Here is a 24,713-nt window from a genome sequence, read left to right as displayed (position 1 = left end):
AGGAAGCGTCGCCATCATCGGCAGCTATCCAAGGAAGCTCCTGCAGGCATCTACACGTGGCACGCGTCCACCAACACCATCCGTCGGACACTTATACTACCCTTACCTGCGCCTATCCTAGGGACCTGCTGTAAGTAGGATTCCGGTTTTTACACACCGGATCCTAGACCTGCTCGTCACCAGTCACCTGCATTTTATCGTGTTTATTAAATCATCTTTATTAATAGTCAGCCTATTGTTTAGTGTTGTGTGTGTCTGTTTGTCTATGTCTATGTGTTTTTTGTCATAACCATACTGTGTTACACTATGATCTTGTCCTCTTGTCTCCCCTGCATGTCTTAACATTTCTGCTGCTGATGAACCTGCTGTCCACTGGACCAGATCAACATCCATTGGATATTCCAAATCATCCATTGAACTTTTATATCTCCCATTTGGACTTTAAGGCGCCGGTCTGTATTGTTTTCTTTGGATGTCTTGAGTGCCACGTAACATTGGGAACCTTAATATAAACAGGGACAACAATTGTACTCTTCGTGAGAGACCATAAAACCTAATATCAACATAGTCAAAACTTTGTCTGTACATGACAATTATGGAGCAACGTTTGGTATACTATCCCATATAATTTCAATGGGCCGTTTGATAAATGGAACCGAGAAGATATATATGACATATGACAAATGAGATATAAAAGGTATAAAAGACAGATATATGGACACATGAGATAAGTAGGGCGTTAACATCACCGTAGTATAGATAAACGTATCTATAACCTAAGCATAAGACAGTGAACAATGAGTTAAGCGCATTAACTGCATTAACTGTATTAACTGTAATCCCATTGAGGATAATTAACCAGAGGTTATGTGGGGGATAAACATAAATAATCTGCGAATCTCTAATATGAAGTGCAGGTCATAACAACTATATATACATTACACTAGAGAACCATATATACTACCTATACAACTTATATGTGGATCTTATTTGTGTCCGTCAACTAGTTTGAATTCCCTGTGTTAATTATAGCGAGTGCTATAATTATATTACATTAGGTAACAATTAGTCAAAAAAGTAATCAACTCCCTAAATATTAAATATATTAATTTGGATTTGATTAAACACCTCTGAATCTGGGTAAACATTGCCTATACGTAGGACTCTGAATACGGGAGTATACAGCTAAAGTGACTCAGGTTTATGTATATATATCTGCACATTGTACATAAGTGAACCTCTGAATGTGGATAACTACGTTGTTATAATATCTTTGGGTACCCTAAAAAAGTCTCTTTTTAATAAAGAGTTCAATATATTGTTATTGAGTGTTGTGATGGGCTAAACTATCATTAACGGGGGCATATTGATGGTGTTAATAGTACTACTAATAGTGTTGATAGTGAATAATAAAAGATAATGGTACTTAATATAAACGGTGTCCAGCATATAATACATAGTTATACATGTAGCATATAACAAAAATAGCACGAACTTAGTGTACCTACGCATATACACATATCCATGCATGCACACGCACATAGTGTTCCTATATATACATATATACCCATGCATGCACACATGTACATCGCACATGTATATATTACATACATATTCCACCTATAGTACCTATACATATATCCACCTATAGTATAGAACTGTTCGATATAGTATAGCATAATGTAGTACAGTACATTACAGTATAGTATATATATACACATATATATATATACATATATATAACTACACCTCGTATCTATACATATACCTATTATATATATATAGCGTGCATACAATACAGCAGATTATTAGTGAACAAAAAGCGTATGTACTACATATATACATACAAAGCACATGTACAACATACATATATATACAGCCTGTATATGGCACAACTCATATACCAATTATATCTTACAAAGTTTATAGCACATGTATATATTCACTTATAATCTTATTGTTTTTGTAACTTTTGTGATTGTGGTATGTTTATTTTTGAAAAGCCTAATGTCACTGAAACTGTAAAAGGGAACGGTACTTGTATACTGCTGCGGCCAAGTTTATTCGAGCATTTGCCCGTTCTTGGCCGCAGCAGTAGCCTGGCGCGCGCCCGAGTGTGACGGGCGCGCGCCGAAGCAGCGGAAGAGCGCCCTCCGATCGGGGCGCTCTCCCTACCGCTGCCGGGTCCGCCGGGTCCCCCGGAACCCCCTGCCGCCGTCCCGCAGATCGCGGGACACCAGGGCTCCCTCGGGGAGCCCTGGACGCGCGTGCAGGGGGCGCAGGCTCCCGAAGACGCGTGACCGCGCGTCTATGACGCGCGGCACGCCGAGGGGCGGCCACTAGCAAGCCGGGAAATCTCCCGGCTTGCGGTACCGACCACACTGCAATAAAGTGTGTCGGTACTGTATACTTGTAAGTGGAGAAGGCTATATGTTCTATCGCCTCTCCACTTTAAGGATTACAAAGGGGTTGAAGTTTCCAGGGTTTGGACTCCTGATCGGGGAACGGCCATCTTGGAAATATGAGATCTCCAGGAAGTGTCCGAGATCTCACGAGAGGGAGGTGCCTGACAGTGACGCCAGGTCTCTAGCGCGGGAAAGCCATTCTGCCTCCCGCTCACCTCGGAGAAGGACCTGGGGAAGATGGCTGCCGCTCCAAAGTTGTGGACGGAGCTGCTCCGAGAACTCATCATTCTCCAACAGCCCTGGTAAGTCGTTCTCCTTCCTGATGGTGCATGGACATTAGGTTTAAGTCACCGTGGATGTGGGAAGGTTTCCAGAAGGGCACTGCTGCACGGGAAGGTCTTAGTGGTGTTTGGAGTTTCGGTGGTATCACTGCTCTTAGATCCATTCTTGGGACGGGCTGCTTTGTTACCGATGGGGACGGGTGTTTTCAAGTTGGTTGATGGGGGGTGAGAGGGGCCCTAAGGTGAACCAGTGACACCGAGTTTGGCCAGAAAGCTCTCCCCGTCCTCCGGTCTCCGAAGAGTGTGTGCAACACCGTTTTTAATAGAGAGCAAAGCACAGGGAAACAACCAACGATATTTAATGTTGTTATCCCTGAGTGTCTTTGTAATATGGACCAAAGCTTTTCTTTTGGAGAGGGTAGCTGGAGCAAGGTCCTGGTAAACCTGAAGTCTGACTCCTTCAAACTCCAGAGACCTTGCTCCCCTGGCAATCCTGCACACCTCTTCCTTAGTGCGGTAGTGGTGAAAGCGGGCAACAATATCTCTGGGGGGGTCTCCTGCTTGCGGCTTACCGCGCAAAGCTCTATGGCAGCGGTCTAAACAGATTTCTGACTCCGGTTTATCCGGAAACAAGTGTTCCAGCCAATTGTTGGTGAAATGTGCCGGGTCTGTTATACTTTCAGGCACTCCCCGCAGACGTATATTACACCGTCTGTCACGGTTTTCTGCGTCCTCCGCTTTATCTTCTAGGAATTTAATCTTTTCATGTAGTGTGCTGACTTGTTCTTGAGTCTGTATCAGGGTAGCAGTAGTTTCATCTGTTGTTGCCTCTAAGGTGGCCGTCCGCTCTCCTATTGCATCCACGTCTTGTCTGATGGCCCACAACTCTCTCTTGAAGAACGTCTGCATTTTGGCACAGAATTCTTTCAAATCCTTTCGCCGGACCGTCTCTTCATCTCTATCTTCTTCTGTAGAAGGGTCATACTCGGGATCCATGCTACTTGATTGCGCGGGAGTCCCCGGCTTATCAGATGATGTGGCCCCCTTCTTCCTGAGATATGTGGATATCTGCTGATTTTTAGTCCGCGTTGTTTGGCTGGAAGCCATCTGCGAATGATTATTTGTCCTTCGCTATGTTTAATGAGTAAAAGTTTTTTTTTTTGCCGCTTTTATTTCAAATATATGTACCGGTGGGGACGGAGCTCTGTGATCAGGACTCCATTCTCTCCACCGTCGCGCATGCGCTCCTAGATTGATTATTCTAAACAGATTTTAATCAATATTAAGTAGCAGTATTTTTTTCCCTAGGTGACAATCATCAGCAAAGTGTTAGAAAACCAAAATGGAATATGTTTACTGTGAACATATGGAAATATTGCAAAAATGTTACAGTGATATTATTGTAAAGTCCAAAAAAAGTGATTTAGAATGATATCATTTATCTCTCCACATTTAGGATGCCTAAAATGGATCCTGTAAATCAATATAATCTACAATTTGCTGTGGAACAATTTGACCATAAGTTTATTGAGATCTGAATTCTTATATCTAGCTAAATAGACAATTTTTTTTTGCTTTTAATTTTAGAAATACAGAAAAGCAAAGAATCAACAATAACAATTCACCCTCCATCTAAAGGTACTTCTGTTATTCTTCACAATGTTTACACAGAGAAAATGTGTGCACATCTTTATCAGACATTGGGATCGGTTTCTGTCTCCTATTTTCAGTAAGCTAAACCAGGGGCGCTCAACGCCAGTCCTCAAGCCCCTCCAACAGGCCAGGTTTTCACGATATATCCCAGCTTCAGCACAGGTGGCTCAAGCAGAGGCTCACTCGAAAAAGCAAGGACTGATTGAGCCACCTGTGCTGAAGCTGAGATATATCATGAAAACCTGGCCTGTTGAGCAACTCTGGGCTAAACCATTTGCAATTAAGTGAAACATTTGGTCAACTACATGCAAATTATATCCAATATAATACAATAGTTTTAGCTAACATGGTGGGATTATATATATCCTTTAGAGACGATTCTTAAACTTATTGCCACTTTATATTTATATCTATGTAGCCGGGCTCCCCTCTATCGCACTTGTTGTTACATGATGGGAGGGTTGCAGCAGGGCAGGGAACGCTCCGGTGTATCGGAGGTTCCGCGACTTCAGGGCGCCGCCATATTGATTACTTACTGGCACAGGCGCAGCAGGATGTGGAGTTGGCTAGGGAGCAGAGGTCGCGCATGCGTGGGCATAGCTGCCAAAGCCCGCGAAGGAGGAATAGTTCCTATTGGATGGAGCATAGGGGACTACGAGCCCCAGCAGTCACCGTGAGACCATGTGATGCCAGGGAACTAATGGGGTGGCTGGAATATCGGGAGGAAGGGAGATAAGGTTGCACGGGGCGCACGTTGTTCAGAGCTAGCGGGAGGAGGAAGGAGACGGAGCTCCAGGTGTAGGGAGGCACCCTTGCCCCGAACTAGGCCCCTACCTAGGCCTTATACCCAGCCCAGTTAGGCCCTGAGTCCCCATAGAGTGGAGCAGAGATAGGGATTGGCCCCAGACAGGTTCCAGTGTCCCTTACTGTGCCAGTTCAGAGACAAAGTAAAGAGACAGTACATTCTAGCAGAGGTCTGGGCTCAGACCCTGCTACCATTGCTGCAGTCCTCTGGGTGGGATCGCCCCGGACGGCTATTGCTGGATCCAGCCGCATCGGATCCTTTGTGAAGACCCTTGGCAGGCCCGGGTACTGGAGTGCCCGGCAGGTAACCATCACTAAGTGCATCAACGATATCATATTACATTCACAAGGGACTAGTGGCTGCGCAGTCACACACATATATCTCACTTGAGGGTGGGGGACATATTGTGTGGGGTTATTGGACATGGGGTGGGATCACCCGGTGTAGGGGGGAAGCGTCCTGCACGACGCTGTAGTAGTGTCTCCTCTAGAGAGGGGCACCTGTTGATATATTGCATATGCTACAAGTAAAGTCATTCGGTTGTTTTATATGCTGTGTGTGTGTGGAGTGATATATAATTGTCCGGCGAGGAACCACTCCCCCTCTGGTTGGAGCCATCGCAGGTGGAGGCGCTGCACCGAGTACGAGGTATGACCTATCATTACATGTGCCCCAGGCTCTCCGTGGCGGAGGCTTAGGCCCTGTGAGCCTAGAGGTTATACAGCATATGGTAGTGGTCTGTGTTCACTAGGAAACAGGGCTATTTTTGGAGGCGCTGCTGAGATCTTAGACCTGGGGGGCCGTTAACACACACACCACACCCTGCTTACCATGACTCTCCCCTCGCATCAGAGAGTGCGCGATTGGTCGCGGCAGATGCAAACGCCCGCCACAATGTGGCCGTGAGCCAAGTACCTATGGCCTTACCATTAGAGACATTACAAACGGCCCTGCGACAGCTACCAGGTTTTTCCAAAGCCTGCCTGGTGGACGTTCTCATAGACCAAGACTCCAAGTGATAGACGTTCTCATAGACCAAGACCTTGCTAGTTGATTGTCGCCGAGATTTGGTGGTCCTCGAGCTCGCCGTTCCCCAATACATGCAGCTCCCCAACTCTCCGCCCGGCGGAAGTCCCTTTATCTACCCACTTCGAGACATTCCCCCTGAGGGACTGGGCGACGACTGCCCTACTCCCACCTCAGCTCCTTACCCGGCTAGTGAAATGAGTAGCTGTCAATCAGACTTTAGTTACCAAGGGTCCAGTATATCCGAAGAAGCTGGACTGTGTAGGGAGATGCTACAGAAGCTCAATGACAAGGTAGACCAGCTACCCACCCCACCCAGTTTACCTCCGTTAGTGGAAGCCCTCACCTTGGCCACACACTCTCAAAATTACTGGAAATTGAAGGCCTTCTCCGGTACACTCCCTGTCCCGACAGGGGAAGACGGGATAGACCCATGGAAGGAGCACACCCGAGGTGTAATGGAAGAATGGTCCTGTACGGACGCAGTGAATTGCCAATGCATCATGGAATGCCTGAGACCCCCAGCGTCTACTCTGGTCAGTATTCATCGAGAGCAACATCCTGACCTGACCTCTCGGATGATGGTCGAATTCTTAACAGAGGCCTATGGTGTAACCGAGGATGATGGAGCCCTGTGGGCCAAATACTACGCCATCAACCAAAAGGATGGAGAAGACTTGTCTGCCTACATCCACCGGGTGCAAATAGCGTTAGGACCCTTGCTTCACCATAAGTATGTGACAGCCTCTGAAATGGATGAATACCTCCGTAAGCAATATCTACGTGGATCCAGCCCTAACCATCCTATTGCAAACATGATTCGCGATAATCTCACTCGAGGGAGCCCCCCCTCATTTACCAAGCTGTTACAGCAAGTCAAGGAACATGAGGTGCATCTCCACAGAAGGCAAAAGTGGCCGCCACCCCCAAGAATAAAGGGGGTAATGAGAAAAAGGAAGACCCCCCTGGACAAACCCGGACCTGAATGGCCGAAGTACACATGGATGAACCTCGCCCCCTTACAACCGCCGCACTCCGCCGAGAGATCTGTCTTGCTACAAGTGCGGGAAGAAAGGGCGTATATCCTATGATTGTCGGATGGGAGAACTCCGTGACCGGAGTCCCTCTTCCAAGAAGTTTACACCTAACGCCATGGTCTGTGGCGATTACGCTGCCAGCAGAGAAGACCCCGCTCCCACCCAAGGTGGCGAAGGCCCCCGGGATGGGAATAATCGAGTGGGGCCAGTGGCTCTTATACGGGTACTGGTAAATGGCATCTACTCTTCCGCTTTACTGGACAAGAGATCTCAGGTGACCATCATATATCGAGGGTTCTATGATCAACACCTCCAGATCCAGCCACTGAAGTCGGCCGAACATATAAAAGTAAGAGGGCTGAGCAATGAAGACTACCCCATTGATGGTATCGTAACGGTGTCTCTGGAAATCCAGCAGCTCAACACCGGGAAGTACCATCCCAACACCGGGAAGTCCCATCCCACGCCCTCGTGTGTCCGGAACCCAAAGATCTACCTAAGTACCCGATCATTCTGGGCACTAATGCAGACATTGTACAAGCAGTGATCCGGGCCTATTTGCAAGAAACCAACGAACTGCCCATGTCCAGTCTCCAGCTGCAGCTTGTCCAGACGGATCTGGACCCTCCTCCTTCGGTCTCGGAAGACTATGGACTGTTGTTCTGCGGCAGAGCGGGCTTAACCAAAATTTCGCCAGGGGCAGTACAGAGGATGCCCGCTTGGTGCGCGTACGCTGAGTGAGCGGACATGGAACAGCTCTTTTCACTAGAGATTACGCCGGAGGAAGATGCTAACAGAGGATACGGGTTAGTGCCGGAATATCGGGATTGACCGGCCGCCATTGCTCGTCGCATCTATGTAATGATTCAGAATCTATCCCCCTTCACCATGGCCATCGACGCGGGGCAACGAATAGGGAGGATTTATCCAGTCAGCTCAGTGGACGAGGCTGTCCAAGTCAAGACCACCCGAGCAGAATGCTCTTCCGCGGGGCTGGAATTCGACTTCGGCTCGGCCGGATTGCCAGAAGAGGGGAAGGAGAGACTGCGGGTCCAATTGGAAGAGAGAAATGGAGAAATGGATGTGGGGTGCAGTCGCAGTGCCGAACACAATATCCGGATGAATGATACGGCCCCGTTCCGGGAACATTCCCGATGACTCGCCCCTAGAGACGTCGATGATGTACGGGCCGTCCTTCAAGAGATGGAAGAAGCCGGGATCATCATGGAGTCAAGAAGCCCTTATGCCTCCCCCATAGTGGTGGTGAGAAAGAAGAATGGGACAGTGAGGCTATGCGTGGATTACAGGACACTGAATAATCGTACGATTCCTGACCAGTATATCCTTCCCCGCATAGAGGAAATCCTGAATGCCCTCAATGGGAGTAAATGGTTCAGTGTGTTGGATCTCCGGTCCTGATACTACCAGGTACCCATGAGCCCAGAGGATCAAGAGAAAACCGCTTTCATTTGTCCGCTGGGGTTCTATCAATTCACTCGCATGCCCCAAGGCATATGTGGGGCACCGGCCACATTCCAACGGCTAATGGAGAAGACCTTAGGGGATTTGAACCCCTGAGAATGTCTAGTGTATTTGGACGACATCATCGTCTTTGGCCGGACGTTAGAGGAACACGAGACTCGGCTCCTGAAGGTGCTCGACCGGTTAGCCAGAGAGGGGCTCAAGCTATCTCTGGATAAATGCCTCTCTTGTAGAACGTCAGTGACTTACGTGGGACACATCTTGTCTGTGGAGGGAATAGCCACTGATCCAGCTAAAATAGAAGCCGTAGTAAGCTGGTACCGACCCGACAACGTGGTGGAATTGCGCTCGTTCTTGGGGTTCTGCGGGTACTATCGTAGGTTTGTGGAGGGATATTCCCATCGGGCCAAAGCCCTCAACTGCCTCCTCAAAATATATCCCGAAGACACAGGCCGGAAGGCTACTCCTACCCGACAGCCCTTCGGGGACAAATGGACCTCAGAGTGCGAACAAGCTATCCTGGACTTGAAACAGAGTCTGACAGCGGCCCCCGTGTTAGCCTATGCCGACCCTGAACAGCCTTATATCCTACATGTGGACGCTAGTCTCAGTGGACTAGGGGCGGTGTTGCATAAAAACATCCGGAAGGGTTACGACCCGTGGCCTACATCATTCGCAGCCTGACGGCCAGTGAGCAAAACTACCCAGTACATAAGCTCGAGTTTCTGGCCTTGAAATGGGCCATTGTGGACAAACTCCATGACTACCTCTATGGGACTACTTTTGAGGTGCGTACAGACAACAATCCCCTTACCTATATCATGACCTCAGCTAAACTTAATGCGGCAGGTCATCGCTGGCTAGCCGCACTTTTCAACTACAATTTCACCTTGAAATACAAACCGGTCCCTTGAATGTGGGGGCAGATGCCCTATCTAGACGACCGGGGCTGGGTGCAACCCCCGATGACGATCAATGGGAAGAAATCCCGGGACCCGGGATGCGGGCGCTGTGCTGCACCACAGCCATAGTGAATGATCAAGTAGCCTTCTCCGAATTAAGAGTGGCCGATTCCTTAGGGTGCGCGTCCAAAGTCATCCCGGAGGCATACAGGGACCCTAGTGGCATGCACATCACCCCTGACAAGATCATAGCCTGGAAAGATATGGTGCGTTATCAGGTCCGTGACCCGGTAGCGGGGGCCATCCGCTATGCGATTCAGAAAAAATGTCCAGATCTACTCAAACATGCCCCTGGCGATGTGGGGGGCATCCTGATGCGGGAAGCAGATAAGTTCGAAATACGGGACAATTTACTATACCGGGTGGTAGAATATCACAACCACCCAAATAGGAGACAGCTGGTTCTACCCAAAATGTTACAATATCTGGTTTTGCGATCCTTACATGATGAACATGGCCATCTGGGCGTCGACAAAACTTTTGGATTGGTGAGAGATCGGTTCTTCTGGCCAAAAATGAGAGAAGCCGTAGAGCAACACTGTCGGCGAGGTGTTCGGTGCATTCAACGCAAAACACTGCCCACCAGGGCCGCTCCAATGGGCCATTTGAAAAGTACAGGTCCCATGGACTTAGTATGCATGGACTCCCTATGTATCGAACCGGATAGCCGGGGCATCTGCAATGTGCTGGTCATCACTGATCATTACACGAGATACGCGCAAGCCTTCCCAACAAAAGACCAAAAAGCCATCACTGTCGCCAAGGTGCTCTGGGAAAAATACTTCATACATTATGGGCTTCCTTATCGACTACATTCTGACCAGGGCAGAGACTTTGAAAGCAAATTGATACGGGAGTTACTAAAGATCTTACACATTACTAAGTCCCGAACCACCCCATACCACCCGAAAGGGGATGCATTGCCTGAACGGTTCAATCGCACGTTACTGGACATGCTGGGTACCTTGACAGGGGTGCAAAAGACTGAGTGGAGTAGACTTGTGGAAACGTTAGTGCACGCTTACAACTGTACTAGACACGATTCGACCGGATTCTCCCCCTATTTCCTGATGTTTGGGAGAGAGGCTCGACTGCCCGTGGACATACGTCTGAGAGTCTCCACTGATGGAGTTCATAATTCCACTCACTTCAAATATATGCAGAGGCTACAAGAGAACCTGCAACAGGCCTATCAGCAAGCAGAAAAATTTACAGAAAAACTGAACGCGAGAAATAAGAGACGCTATGACCACAAGGTCAAACATAGGGATATTCAGCCGGGAGATGCAGTACTCCTTTGCAATTTGGGAGTGCCCGGGAAACATAAGTTGGCTGACCGGTGGAGAGAAGGAGTGTATGAGATAGCGTCACAAATGTCTGGCCTTTCGGTCTATCGTATCAAGGACTCGGAGGGTCTGGTGAAGGTATGGCATAGAAATCACTTACTTCCGATCCCACAAGTAGATGAGGGTGAAGTGGAATGTCTTGCAACCTCATTGGATGGCGAAATGACCCGGGTGAGAACGGTCCCGAGACCGACAATAATACATTATGAAGACCCTCAAGATGGAACCTCTCAAAGGGGCCCTCAACAGTGAGCATCTCCCGGTGGAGCTATGGGTAAAGGGCTCGGTGAACCAACGCCCAATGCGGTGGCTCCGGAAGATTCTATGTTAGACCCACAGAGTCCATGTTTTGTACCTTGTAATGATCATGTAGAGACTGTAACTCCCACAAGGGAAGAGGCCGGGCCTCAGGACACTGATAGTCATTCTCCCGAGGGAGTGGCTGAAGAACCGTTAAGGCGAAGTCAGAGAAGTGGGCAGCCTCCAATGAGGATGACCTATGATCAGTTCGGGGCACCCCATTATGAGGCTCAGCAGTGGGCTCGCAACCGAGTAAAGTCAGTAATCGTTATGTTCAGTGAGATGTATAATCTTATCTAGAGTGTGGAGGGTGTTGTTATGTATTCATGCATTTTTCATTATATAATTGTTGTACCAGTTAAAGGTTATCGTCCAAGCGGGGATGTTGGAATCCACAGGGGGAGGATGTAGCCGGGCTCCCCTCTCTCGCACTTGTTGTTATATGATGGGAGGGTTGCAGCAGGGCAGGGAACGCTCTGGTGTATCGGAGGTTCCGCGACTTCAGGGCGCCGCCATATTGATTACTTACTGGCGCAGGCACAGCAGGATGTGGAGTTGGCTAGGGAGCAGAGGTCGCGCATGCGCGGGCATAGCTGCCAAAGCCCGCGAAGGAGGATTAGTTCCTATAGGATGGAGCGTAGGGGACTACAAGCCCCAGCAGTCACCGTGAGACCATGTGATGTTAGGGAACCAATGGGGTTACTGGAATATCGGGAGGAAGGGAGATAAGGTTGCACGGGGGCGCACGTTGTTCAGAGCTGGCGGGAGGAGGAAGGAGACAGAGCTCCAGGTGTAGGGAGGCACCCAGCCCCTACCTAGGCCTTATACCCCAGCCCAGTTAGGCCCTGAGTCCACGTAGAGTGGAGCAGAGATAGGGATTGGCCCCAGACAGGTTCCAGTGTCCCTTACTGTGCCAGTTCAGAGACAAAGTAAAGAGACAGTACATATCTAGCAGAGGTCTGGGCTCAGACCCTGCTACCATTGCTGCAGTCCTCTGGGTGGGATTGCCCCGGACGGCTATTGCTGGATCCAATCGCATCGGATCCTTTGTGAAGATCCTTGGCAGGCCCGGGTACTGGAGTGCCCGGCAGGTAACCATCACTAAGTGCATCAACGATATCATATTACATTCACAAGGGACTAGTGGCTGCGCAGTCACACACATATATCTCACTTGAGGGTGGGGGACATATTGTGTGGGGTTATTGGACATGGGGTGGGATCACCCGGTGTAGGGGGGAAGCGTCCTGCACGACGCTGTAGTAGTGTCTCCTCTAGAGAGGGGCACCTGTTGATATATTGCATATGCTACAAGTAAAGTCATTCGGTTGTTTTATATGCTGTGTGTGTGTGGAGTGATATATAATTGTCCGGCGAGGAACCACTCCCCCTCTGGTTGGAGCCATCGCAGGTGGAGGCGCTGCACCGAGTACAAGGTATGACCTATCATTACATATGCCCCAGGCTCTCCGTGGCGGAGGCTTAGGCCCTGTGAGCCTAGAGGTTATACAGCATATGGTAGTGGTCTGTGTTCACTAGGAAACAGGGCTATTTTTGGAGGCGCTGCTGAGATCTTAGACCTGGGGGGCCGTTAACACACACACCACACCCTGCTTACCATGACTCTCCCCTCGCATCAGAGAGTGCGCGATTGGTCGCGGCAGATGCAAACGCCCGCCACAATGTGGCCGTGAGCCAAGTACCTATGGCCTTACCATTAGAGACATTACAAACGGCCCTGCGACAGCTACCAGGTTTTTCCAAAGCCTGCCTGGTGGACGTTCTCATAGACCAAGACTCCAAGTGATAGACGTTCTCATAGCCCAAGACCTTGCTAGTTGATTGTCGCCAAGATTTGGTGGTCCTCGAGCTCGCCGTTCCCCAATACATGCAGCTCCCCAACTCTCCGCCCGGCGGAAGTCCCTTTATCTACCCACTTCGAGACATTCCCCCTGAGGGACTGGGCGACGACTGCCCTACTCCCACCTCAGCTCCTTACCCGGCTAGTGAAATGAGTAGCTGTCAATCAGACTTTAGTTACCAAGGGTCCAGTATATCCGAAGAAGCTGGACTGTGTAGGGAGATGCTACAGAAGCTCAATGACAAGGTAGACCAGCTACCCACCCCACCCAGTTTACCTCCGTTAGTGGAAGCCCTCACCTTGGCCACACACTCTCAAAATTACTGGAAATTGAAGGCCTTCTCCGGTACACTCCCTGTCCCGACAGGGGAAGACGGGATAGACCCATGGAAGGAGCACACCCGAGGTGTAATGGAAGAATGGTCCTGTACGGACGCAGTGAATTGCCAATGCATCATGGAATGCCTGAGACCCCCAGCGTCTACTCTGGTCAGTATTCATCGAGAGCAACATCCTGACCTGACCTCTCGGATGATGGTCGAATTCTTAACAGAGGCCTATGGTGTAACCGAGGATGATGGAGCCCTGTGGGCCAAATACTACGCCATCAACCAAAAGGATGGAGAAGACTTGTCTGCCTACATCCACCGGGTGCAAATAGCGTTAGGACCCTTGCTTCACCATAAGTATGTGACAGCCTCTGAAATGGATGAATACCTCCGTAAGCAATATCTACGTGGATCCAGCCCTAACCATCCTATTGCAAACATGATTCGCGATAATCTCACTCGAGGGAGCCCCCCCTCATTTACCAAGCTGTTACAGCAAGTCAAGGAACATGAGGTGCATCTCCACAGAAGGCAAAAGTGGCCGCCACCCCCAAGAATAAAGGGGGTAATGAGAAAAAGGAAGACCCCCCTGGACAAACCCGGACCTGAATGGCCGAAGTACACATGGATGAACCTCGCCCCCTTACAACCGCCGCACTCCGCCGAGAGATCTGTCTTGGACATATTGTGTGGGGTTTTTGGACACGGAGTGGCATCACTCGGTGTAGGGGGGAAGCGTCCTGTGTGACGCTGTAGTAGTGTCTCCTCTAGAGAGGGGCACCTGTTGATATATTGCATATGCTACAAGTAAAGTCATTCGGTTGTTTTATATGCTGTGTGTGTGTGGAGTGATATATAATTGTCCTGCGAGGAACCACTCCCCCTCTGATGGGAGCCATCGCAGGTGAGGCGCTGCACCGAGTACAAGGTATTACCTATCATTACGTGTGCCCCAGGCTCTCCGTGGCGAAGGCTTAGGCCCTGTGAGCCTACAGGTTATACAGCATATGGTAGCGGTCTGTGTTCACTAGGAAACAGGGCTACATCTATAATACCAAAAATAGTCCAACTTTAAATAAAACAACATAGCAGGGAAAGGAAAAGTATATCTCTCTCCCAATCAGTATCCAGCGCTATTCCTAAAAATAGCATGTGGTTTTATTTTTTATTCCTTTAACTCTAACCTGTGATTTCACCAATAAAAATAGTCCTATTTAATAATGTCAACATATTAGAGATTTTGTGATGTAATTGTATTTATTCTTTTTAATATTTTAACCATTTGCATTGGTATTTGAATTTGTTACATCTGATACTGATCTCTTGAGCAGATACACTAGCTGCTGTACCTCATGTCTTATGAAAGAAAATTGCATGCAATCTGTGATCTAACTCATAACATTGCACAGAGCAGCATGTGCCCTAACTGCTCCCAAAATCACTCTACAAATTGCTAATGGACAAAAACAAAGTAAATAAGACTCGAGCACCATTAAAGATTGATGCAAATGGACACAGCATGAAATCAATTCTCCCCTCAATCTTGGTGTTTCAACAGAGTAAATTGTACATTTTTATACAATTCCCTTGTTTTGCTGGGTGAATAAATTAATTAGGGCTAATTTTACCATGTCATTTGTGTGTTAGTAAACACATGCTGGGTACCTGTCAGTTTTATGTTACTGTTGAATAAGGCTCTGTAAATAATGTGCATAGGGATTAACATAAATGTTTTCATTTCCCTTCTTTCTTTTGTTGTTTGCTGACTGCGATCTGTTGTATACTGTAGCAGTTATGCCAATCCCCAGGTAGCCCCAATATATCATACATTAGGCAACATACAATGCTTCTAAGTTACATTGTTCATGGTAATGTATCACAAATTAGACTTCAAATGATAGTTCTTTAGATTTCTTACTTGACCTGATCCAATTGTCTAAACTGCTTCTCTTTAGAGAGTGAAGATCCAAAGAATGTTTGCAACCCACTAATAATTGCTGCTGAGTCTTACCCTAGATCTCTAATATACTCTAAATCCCTCCAAATACTAATCTAATAATACATACAGTAATATAGGAAAGGACATCATAGAGAGTACAGGGAACCATCAATTCAGAACTGCTAGGGGCAAGCAGCATATCAGTACTACAATAAATTAAGTTTTTGTTTTAAGGAGAAGTCCTTAATTAAATGCAAAGGGGCAGTGTTAAGATGTGTATCTGTCTTTGGCAATGTGCTCAAGGATGTATTACCTACTTAAGAGTAATTCATATGTGCTCATATCTTTCCTTAGTAATCTGGTTTGGGTTTTTAGGCTTGGAATGAAGGTAATGCACGCACTCAAACAAAAAGGGTGAAAGTGGGTGTCACGGTAACTTATGACAGGCTGCAATTTACACCAAATAACTGGGTTGAACTGGTACGAGACTTAGATATGAAAAAATATAATTTATTCCTTGATAAAGGTGAACACACGAGATATACAAATAACAGGCAAAATACGGACACTTACTTAAAGGTTAGGACAAGAAAGCCATCAGGATACAGGATGGGCCATTTCTTCCATAATCCAGTTGACATCACAGCAATACCTGCAGATCATGAATGAAGACACATGAAGACATGAAGACATTTGAGTAAGGGGGACTCTGGTTTATATACCATTTACACCCTTCTCTTACACTCAAGGCGTCGAGCTGTCTAGCACAAATCTCTTTGAAGCTCAATTTGGCTTCCAGGGTAAGTGTGAAGTATCACACTTAAAACCACTCAGCCTCTTTGTTCTTGGCCCCAGTATAAACAATAGCGCAGTTAAATTTTTGATCACCGGGCGATGTTAATTCCTGCAGGATGCTCTTCCTGCTTATTAACATAACAGATGGAGTCTGCAGTTTTCAGAGCAAACCCAAAACCCCATATACATTTTAATACATACACATATTAAAATACCCGGTTCTGGTAGGTCCAGCGGGTCCAAACTTTCCAGACCTTAATGCCGGAACTGGGACAACATATGGTCTGAGTTTCATCCCGCTAGGACCTTGGGAACCGGAGTTACACAAATATCACATAAACCGTTTCATATTTTATTATAAAAATCTCTGCTAAAAAGAAATCTCAGCGTTTCACTAAATCCCCATTGAAAACAACGGGCTCTGCCGCCGTGGGTTTCAATGGAGCAACTCCACCATTGTAGTCAATGGAGTTTCCTGCCATAGACTTTCAATGGGGAACCGCCGCCCTTGAAGTCTATGAGAAAATCCACAAATCTTTACATTCGTCCACACTCCGTCTGGTTGGTCTGAGGGGGCTGGGAAGGGGCATGCATTAAAGCCGGAACCTTGGCTACATGCCACGCAAATCCCATCACTCTGGGCATTCCAAAACCGGAGATATGGACTTACACTTTTCAACATTTTACACTTAGTCATTTTTCCGCAACGTGGCTTTTCCCCCATTGGAATCAATGGCAAAAGTCCCGAACTTTCAAGGGGGTCCATACTCCGTCGGTTGGTCCAAGAGGGTCAAGGAGAGTTCTGCAGCCATGCCAGAGCAGTGCCTACAGGTACCCCAAACCCTGGCCCTCTGGACCCTCCGGAACCGGAGATATGGACTCATGATTTTCAGCTTTTCACACTTCCACAAAATCCTGAGCTGTTCCTGCCGCCGCCATTAGAACCTATGGCGCAACCCGCTCTCTCGGCACGACCCTTCTCGGGGGTCCAGGATTCGGGGACCCAGTGGTGGTCGAGTGGGGGGAGGCCTAGGAACTAGGGGCAAAAAGAATTTTATTTCTAGGTGCTCTAGAACTGTAGATTCCCACGCCACTTATCATTGAACTTGACTAAAGTGATTTAACTCTTTTAAAGGACATTGTATCCGCTTTGCGGTTTTGCGGTTTGGACGGCAGCCAACTCGTTCCTGGAAAGCGCCGTCGAGGAATCTCCATTGAAGTCAATGAGCCCATTGACTTACAATGGGAAACCGCCGCTCCTCCTCTCGGACGCCATCTGCTGGTCTTCGAGGGAAACAGGTCCAAAACAGCAAGATCCGCCATTGAAATGCATGGAGCTCTAATGGCAGCCTATGGGACTCTGCAATAGTTATTAACCCTTGCCCTCCCGGATGGATCCCAGCATGTAGGTGATGCAAACACTGGCATAACACGACACATTTACACAGGGGAATAAACATTTGGATATTTAAGCAAGGCAAAACACATTACTGGACCTCAGTCCAGTTAACCCCTTGCTTCCCTGATGAGAGTAGAGGGTGACCAAATGGGGTTGTAACCCCTTTAATCCCGGGCCAAATCCTCCCTATTGTAACACCTCCCCTGCTCAATGGGTGCCTGGTGCCCCAGCTGCCTCCCCTGGTACTGGGACACCACTGGTGCCCTTGAAGCACTCAATAAGTCTTGAGTGGTTGGCCTGGCAAAATTGTCCTCCGGCATTGTCCAGTACATTGTCCTGGCCACAGTGGATAGTTAAGTCCAGATCCTGCAGAGCAGGGCTCCACCGTGGCCGCCGGGCATTCTCCTTTGCCACCCTCTGCCCCCCACCCAGTGCCTGGTGAACCAAGTCCATGGTGAAGGGGCCCCTTTGCAGACCAGGCTGCACACTGTATCATATGAAAGAAAAAAGAACCCAGTCTTCCAGCACTCAATCACAACAAATGTATAATTGTAAATTTAAAATACTTTATTAATAACCATGAATAAAAAATAGGGTGTTAAAACTAGATTAAATGGTATAATTCAACAGCACGTGACTGTATCATTGATAACCCACCTATGGCTAGGTGGGTAGATGTTGAATAATCAGATCCCTAATACATACTCGGGATCAGTCGCTATAGGTTATAGCTACCTAAAGGTATAGGGAAGGAGCCTATGAGAGCCCACTTGAAGGACAGTCTCAATGTGAGTGTATCAGGGCGTATAATACGTACTAAATTGATAGTGCCACAGTGTGCTTATGTATATACACTTAGTGTATCAATTTAGTGCTGCCCTACAAGCTGCCCTTCCTTCCCCTCCCCTGGTACCCCTATCTCCTGCCACCCCCCGGTCACCCCTATAGTGAAACAACAGGGTACAGTCATAGGGAAAAATAAGTCAGGGTCAGTCTGCGACTTGGTCTGGCTTACCTCGCTGGTCCCCGCAGAGACCGCCGCCTTCGTTGGTCCCGATTGCAGGGGGACTGGAGTGGCCGCCGCCGGCATCATCTGGGTGGGGAAGCAACGGGTCACCGCCGCAGCAGCGCCCAGGGTTGGCACAGGGGGAACGATGCAGGACCGGGGTCCCAGGTCTTTGTGGAGAAACACGGCTCCATGCAAACTTGGTAAAATAACCGCCTCCCGCAATCCCTGTCCCTCCCCCCACTCAGAAAGGGCTCCGGCACTTTGCCGGAATCGCGGCTCTTCCGCCGCCGTCGCCGCCATGGGCAAGCCCCGGGTAGCTGCCGCAGCAGTACCCGGCTTTGATGCAGGGTCACCGGCGTGGATTGTGGGGCTCCGGTCATCGCTGGGAATCGCCGACTCCACCAAACAATGTGAAACACCCACCTCCCGCACACCCCAACCCTCCCCCAAATAAAATTGCCACCGGCAGGATGCCGGAGTGGCGGCTTATTCTCCGCTGCCGCATGTTCTCCGCCGGGATCAAGTGGATGGCCGCCGCTCTCCGCCGCTGTTGCTGATGCAGCCCGTCCAGGTTCTCCAGGAGACATCCCGAGGAGGGTTGTTGCCCCGGCTGGGCGGGAGCCATCAGAGGATGCCGCTAACTGGGTCATCTTTTCCGCAGCTCGTGAGCGCTGGCCCTGAGGGGCTTCTTCGCCCGACCGCGCACGCTCTGGGCACCGGGCATTATTGTGGCCCGTTTGTTGGCAGTGCCACAGCGCCTGCCGGTGCTTCTCCGCCGCCGGTGGACTAACCCCAGCAAGGGGAAAAGGAGTCCAGAGCGGAGTTGCTTGAGCACCGGGCGCTGGGAGGGGGTAAGTGGTCGGGACAACGCCAGCCTCAGGAGCTCGTTCCGCTCCGCCTGGGACCACATCCCTCCCCACGCAGACAACAGTGAAAGCTCTTCCAGGAAAATGGGCTGGCCGCCGCAGCGGCCGTTACCTCTCCGGCTGTAAAACTTTCGGGGTCTCCGCGATCGCCCGCTCCCTCCACAAGTCTCTGCCATCCCAGAGCTGTTTCCCTTCCCTGCTCTCCGGGCGGTTTGGTGGTTAGAGCGGCTGCAGCTGTGGATCTTTGCTCAGCCTGCTGGGTTTCATGTTCACCAATCGCTGCCTCTCTCTCAGCCTTGCCAGCTGCTGGTCCCCGCGCCGACTTGATGCACTCCTCCGGTCTCGGTGCCCGGCTCCAGTCAGACGGATGGCCGGCACTTTGGTTCTGGAGGTAATGCTTCTCACAAGTAGGGGAACAGTGAGGAGGTGCCATATCTTCTGTTATATGTTGTACACTGTGTGTTCAATATCTTTAGTCCCAGGAACTCGCAATTACCTTCGAGTTCCCACTATATTACAGTATCCCGCAGTACACTGTAATACAGGTCCAGTTCAATCCCGCCGCTTGCCACCACTTTTATTAATAAGCCTGTGACGGGAGCTTTGTGACAGGCTATTAATAATACACCACCAAATATATAACTGGGTTGAACCGGACGAGACTTAGATATCATAAAATATAATTTATTCCTTGATAAAGGTGAACAAACGAGATATACAAATAACAGGCAAAGTATGGACACTTACTTAAAGGTTAGGACAAGAAAGCCATCAGGATACAGGATGGGCCATTCTTCCATAATTCAGTTGACATCACAGCAATACCTGCAGATCATGAATGAAGACATGAAGACATGAAGACATTTGAGTAAGGGGGACCCTGGTTTATATACCATTTCCACCCTTCTCTTACACTCAAGGCGTCGAGCTGTCTAGCACAAATCTCTTTGAAGCCGAATTTGGCTTCCAGGGTAAGTGTGAAGTATCACACTTAAAACTACTCAGCCTCTTTGTTATTGGCCCCAGTATAAACAATAGGGCAGTTAACTTTTTGATCACCGGGAGATGTTAATTCTTGTAGGATGCTCTTCCTGCTTATTAACATAACAGATGGAGTCTGCAGTTTTTAGAGCAAACCCAAAACCCCATATACATTTTAATACATACACATATTAAAATACCCGGTTCTGGTAGGTCCAGTGGTCCAAACTTTCCAGACCTTAATGCCAGAACTGGGACACCATATGGTCCGAGTTTCAGCCCGCTAGGACCTTGGGAACCGGAGTTACACAAATATCACATAAACCGTTTCATATTTTATTATAAAAATCTCCGCTAAAAGAAATCTCAGCGTTTCACTAAATCCCCATTGAAAACAACGGGCTCTGCCGCCGTGGGTTTCAATGGAGCAACTCCGCCGTTGTTGTCAATGGAGTTTCCTGCCATAGACTTTCAATGGGGAACCGCCGCCCTTGAAGTCTATGAGAAAATCCACAAATCTTTACATTCGTCCACACTCCGTCTGGTTGGTCTGAGGGGGCTGGGAAGGGGCATGCATTAAAGCCGGAACCTTGGCTACATGCCACCCAAATCCCATCCCTCTGGGCATTTCAGAACCGGAGATATGGACTTACACTTTTCAACATTTTAGACTTAGTCATTTTTCCGCCACGCGGCTTTTCCCCCATTGGAATCAATGGCAAAAGTCCCGAACTTTCAAGGGGGTCCATACTCCATCAGGTTGGTCCAAGAGGGTCAAGGAGGGTTCTGCAGCCATGCCGGAGCAGTGCCTACAGGTACCCCAAACCCTGGCCCTCTGGACCCTCCGGAACCGGAGATATGGACTCATCATTTTCAGCTTTTCACACTTAGTCGAAATCCTGAGCTGTTTCTGCCGCCGCCGTTGGAACCTATGGCGCAACCCGCTCTCTCGGCACGACCCTTCTCGGGGGTCCAGGATTCGGGCACCCGGTGGTGGTCGAGTGGGAAGAGGCCTAGGAACTAGGGGCAAAAAGAATTTTATTTCTAGGTGCTCTAGAACTGTAGATTCCCACGCCACTTATCATTGAACTTGACTAAAGTGATTTAACTCTTTTAAAGGACATTGTATCCGCTTTGCGGTTTTGCGGTTTGGACGGCAGCCAACTCGTTCCTGGAAAGCGCCATCGAGGAATCTCCATTGAAGTCAATGAGCCCGTTGACTTACAATGGGAAACCGCCGCTCCTCCACTCAGACGCCATCTGCTGGTCTTCGAGGGAAACAGGTCCAAAACAGCAAGATCTGCCATTGAAATGCATGGAGCTCTAATGGCGGCCTATGGGACGCTGCAAAATGGTGCCTGAAAAGGCGGGAAAATTACACAAAGGGCTATAATCACTAAAGAAATATCAACCCTTGACCTCCCGGATGGATCCCAGCATGTAAGTGATGCAAACACTGGCGTAACACGACACATTTACACAGCGGAATAAACATTTGGATATTGAAGCAAGGCAAAACACATTACTGGACCTCAGTCCAGTTAACCCCTTGCTTCCCTGATGAGAGTAGAGGGTGGCCAAATGGGGTTGTAACCCCTTTAATCCCGGGCCAAATCCTTCCTATCATCACAGTGGCGTACTTAACCGCCGGTGCGCTGGTTCTGGGGAGCTCCTGATGTCCCAAATAGATCCAGTGAAGAAGGAGAATCAGACACACGGTCTTAATCATCAAATAAAAAGGGGTTTAATGTGCCAAGGAATCCAACGTTTCGGCAGTAATACTGCCTTTCTCAAGGTGTAGGCTCCTACACCTTGAGAAAGGCAGTATTACTGCCGAAACGTTGGATTCCTTGGCACATTAAACCCCTTTTCATTTGATGATTAAGACTGTGTGCCTGATTCTCCTTCATTGGGTGTTTAGGCTTCCATTGATTGTCACATTGTATTTACTGTATATGTAAACTAACATCCACATGTGTTTGCAAATGTAGTGATTATTGCTTAAACCTGGTGTTACTAGTGATCACTGAAGACTATATAGTTTAGGAAACCCTGGAAAATAAATGCTTTTTTTCTACCCACCCTATTTCCCGTTAAGTCCATAAAAAATATGTACTTCTAGAATCAATTACAGGGGGCTTGGGGATGCAAATAATGAACATTTGGCAGTACATATCACTGTATGCCTGAAAGTTGATGTGAATACTACATTTTTTTTGTAAATTAGACATCTTACTTGCTTTGCAAGAAGTATTATGACTAGGATGCTTGTTGTCTTTTGATATTGCAATATTTCTGTCACTGTAAGTAATAACCTGCTATGTCTGATTTTTAAGAGTGACACTTTTTTTGTCTGTAGCAACTCATGCGCCTATTAAGTAGTAAGTAATATTCTGTGGAGATGTAGCATGTATTGCTTCTGCATTTCATCTGTGACTCATGTAACAAACTATGTATTTATATTTTTATTTATATACATTATAGATGGACACTGGGGAGTACAAAAAATACCAGCACTGACCAAAAAAGTAGTGAAAATAAAGTTTGTGTTTATTAATCCATAAAACACAAGATATTCTGACATTTTGATCCCTAGAGGGATCACATTCAGGGTTGAAGGTCTGTCGGGGGGACCGAAATGTCAGGATATCTTGTGTTTTATGGATTAATAAACACAAACCTTTTCTTTTTGACTACTTTTGTTGTCAGTGCTGGTATTGTTGTATACTCCGGTGTCCATTTATAATGCTATTAGATTACCAGTTTACCTACAGTAGCATAACTCAAGCCTACCAAGGCACTTACTCATTGAGAGTGCTGCCATGTTGGCTTTAATCTAATATATATATATATATATATATATATATATATATATATATATATATATATATATATATATATATATGCAAATATAACTGTATGCTCATCTGCATGTCTTAGGCAGGTCTGCAACCCCGCCTTTCCCCATTATCACCCAGCATACAGCACTTCTACTGCAGCAAGGGATTCTGGGAAATGACATGCAAATGAGCACACAGTGTCACTTTTTGCCTCAATAACCATTTTAAACATGGTTCCCTATAGGCTTAAGCTTGCTGCATGGTCACAGCTTTGAGCACAGCCAGGGTTAAAGTGCATACCCAGAAAATCACCCACAGACAGCTGTTTCGACCTTGATGGGTCTCATCAGTGTGGGGTTGATTCTACTGGGAATGCAAGAGAGGCTATGGGATAGGCTAAACCATAATACTGAGTTAAGTTATGGTGAGTAAAAAAAGTGACAAAAACCCTCCACAGGAAAGCAAGCTCATCTGCATGTCTTAGGCAGGTCTGCAACCCCGCCATTCCCCATTATCACCCAGCCTATAGGGAACCATGTTAAAAATGGTTAAAAACTGTGACATACTACAGTAGGTTATACTGTATAAGTGGTAGTGACGAATTGGCCACAATTAAGATATATATATATATATACCATAGTATACAAATGTGATTTACTGTGATACATTGTACTGTCTAGACCTCTGTTTGGACAATTTTGGATATAAACGGCGAATGTGTTTCAAAGGCATTTAACCCTTTTGTCTCATGTGACATATAGAGACTAATACAATTAATGAAAAACCTCAGAGTTGTCCGTAACGAATTAAACACTATACTGTATATCACTACCTAGCTCCTAGACATACAATCTAAGCAAGACTACAGCAAGGATAATTGATGAATGAGCAATATTCTATCCAACCTGCTCTGTGATTGATTTTATATATATATATATATATATATATATATATATATATATATATATATATATATATATATATATATCTCACTAATTACAATAACAATTTACAACAGCTGTGATAATCGGATGTCAGGATATGTCAGTATATTGAACAGTCAATTGTACTTACCTTATTTGACCTGTACATATCAGCCACATGATTATAGGGATTTTTAACAATGTATCTGTGTTTTTAATCTTCTATGTAGAATTAATAAAATTTTATTATTTTTTGATATCCTCGGTGATTCGGGAGTACCTGACAGACAAGCAGTATATCACTGCGGGACCACTGTGTCCATTACTATAATATGTGTGACATTTGAGTGCTAATTATAAGGGGTTTTCTTTCTGATCAAACCTTTTGATCAACACTGATATTACTGTGCTTATACCCTTTACATCACCTGTCATTTACTATATATACAACAAATACATATGGTGATTGCGGTC

At 47.3% G+C, this 24,713-nt stretch overlaps 1 protein-coding gene across 50 annotated transcripts in view; it reads left to right on the top strand.

The window, feature by feature from the left end:
• Positions 1-24,713, top strand: part of TRDN (triadin) — a 798,289-nt gene that overhangs the window by 654,372 nt on the left and 119,204 nt on the right. For all 50 annotated transcript variants that reach the window (XM_075597200.1, XM_075597198.1, XM_075597218.1 and 47 more), the window contains one exon: positions 4,274-4,324. In XM_075597200.1, coding sequence (XP_075453315.1) covers positions 4,274-4,324 — 51 coding nt within the window. The remainder of the gene's footprint in view (positions 1-4,273; positions 4,325-24,713) is intronic.

The sequence above is a fragment of the Ascaphus truei genome, chromosome 4 (assembly GCF_040206685.1).
Source record: "Ascaphus truei isolate aAscTru1 chromosome 4, aAscTru1.hap1, whole genome shotgun sequence".
NCBI classification, from domain to species: domain Eukaryota; kingdom Metazoa; phylum Chordata; class Amphibia; order Anura; family Ascaphidae; genus Ascaphus; species Ascaphus truei.
This window is presented reverse-complemented; position numbering and strand designations above follow the sequence as displayed.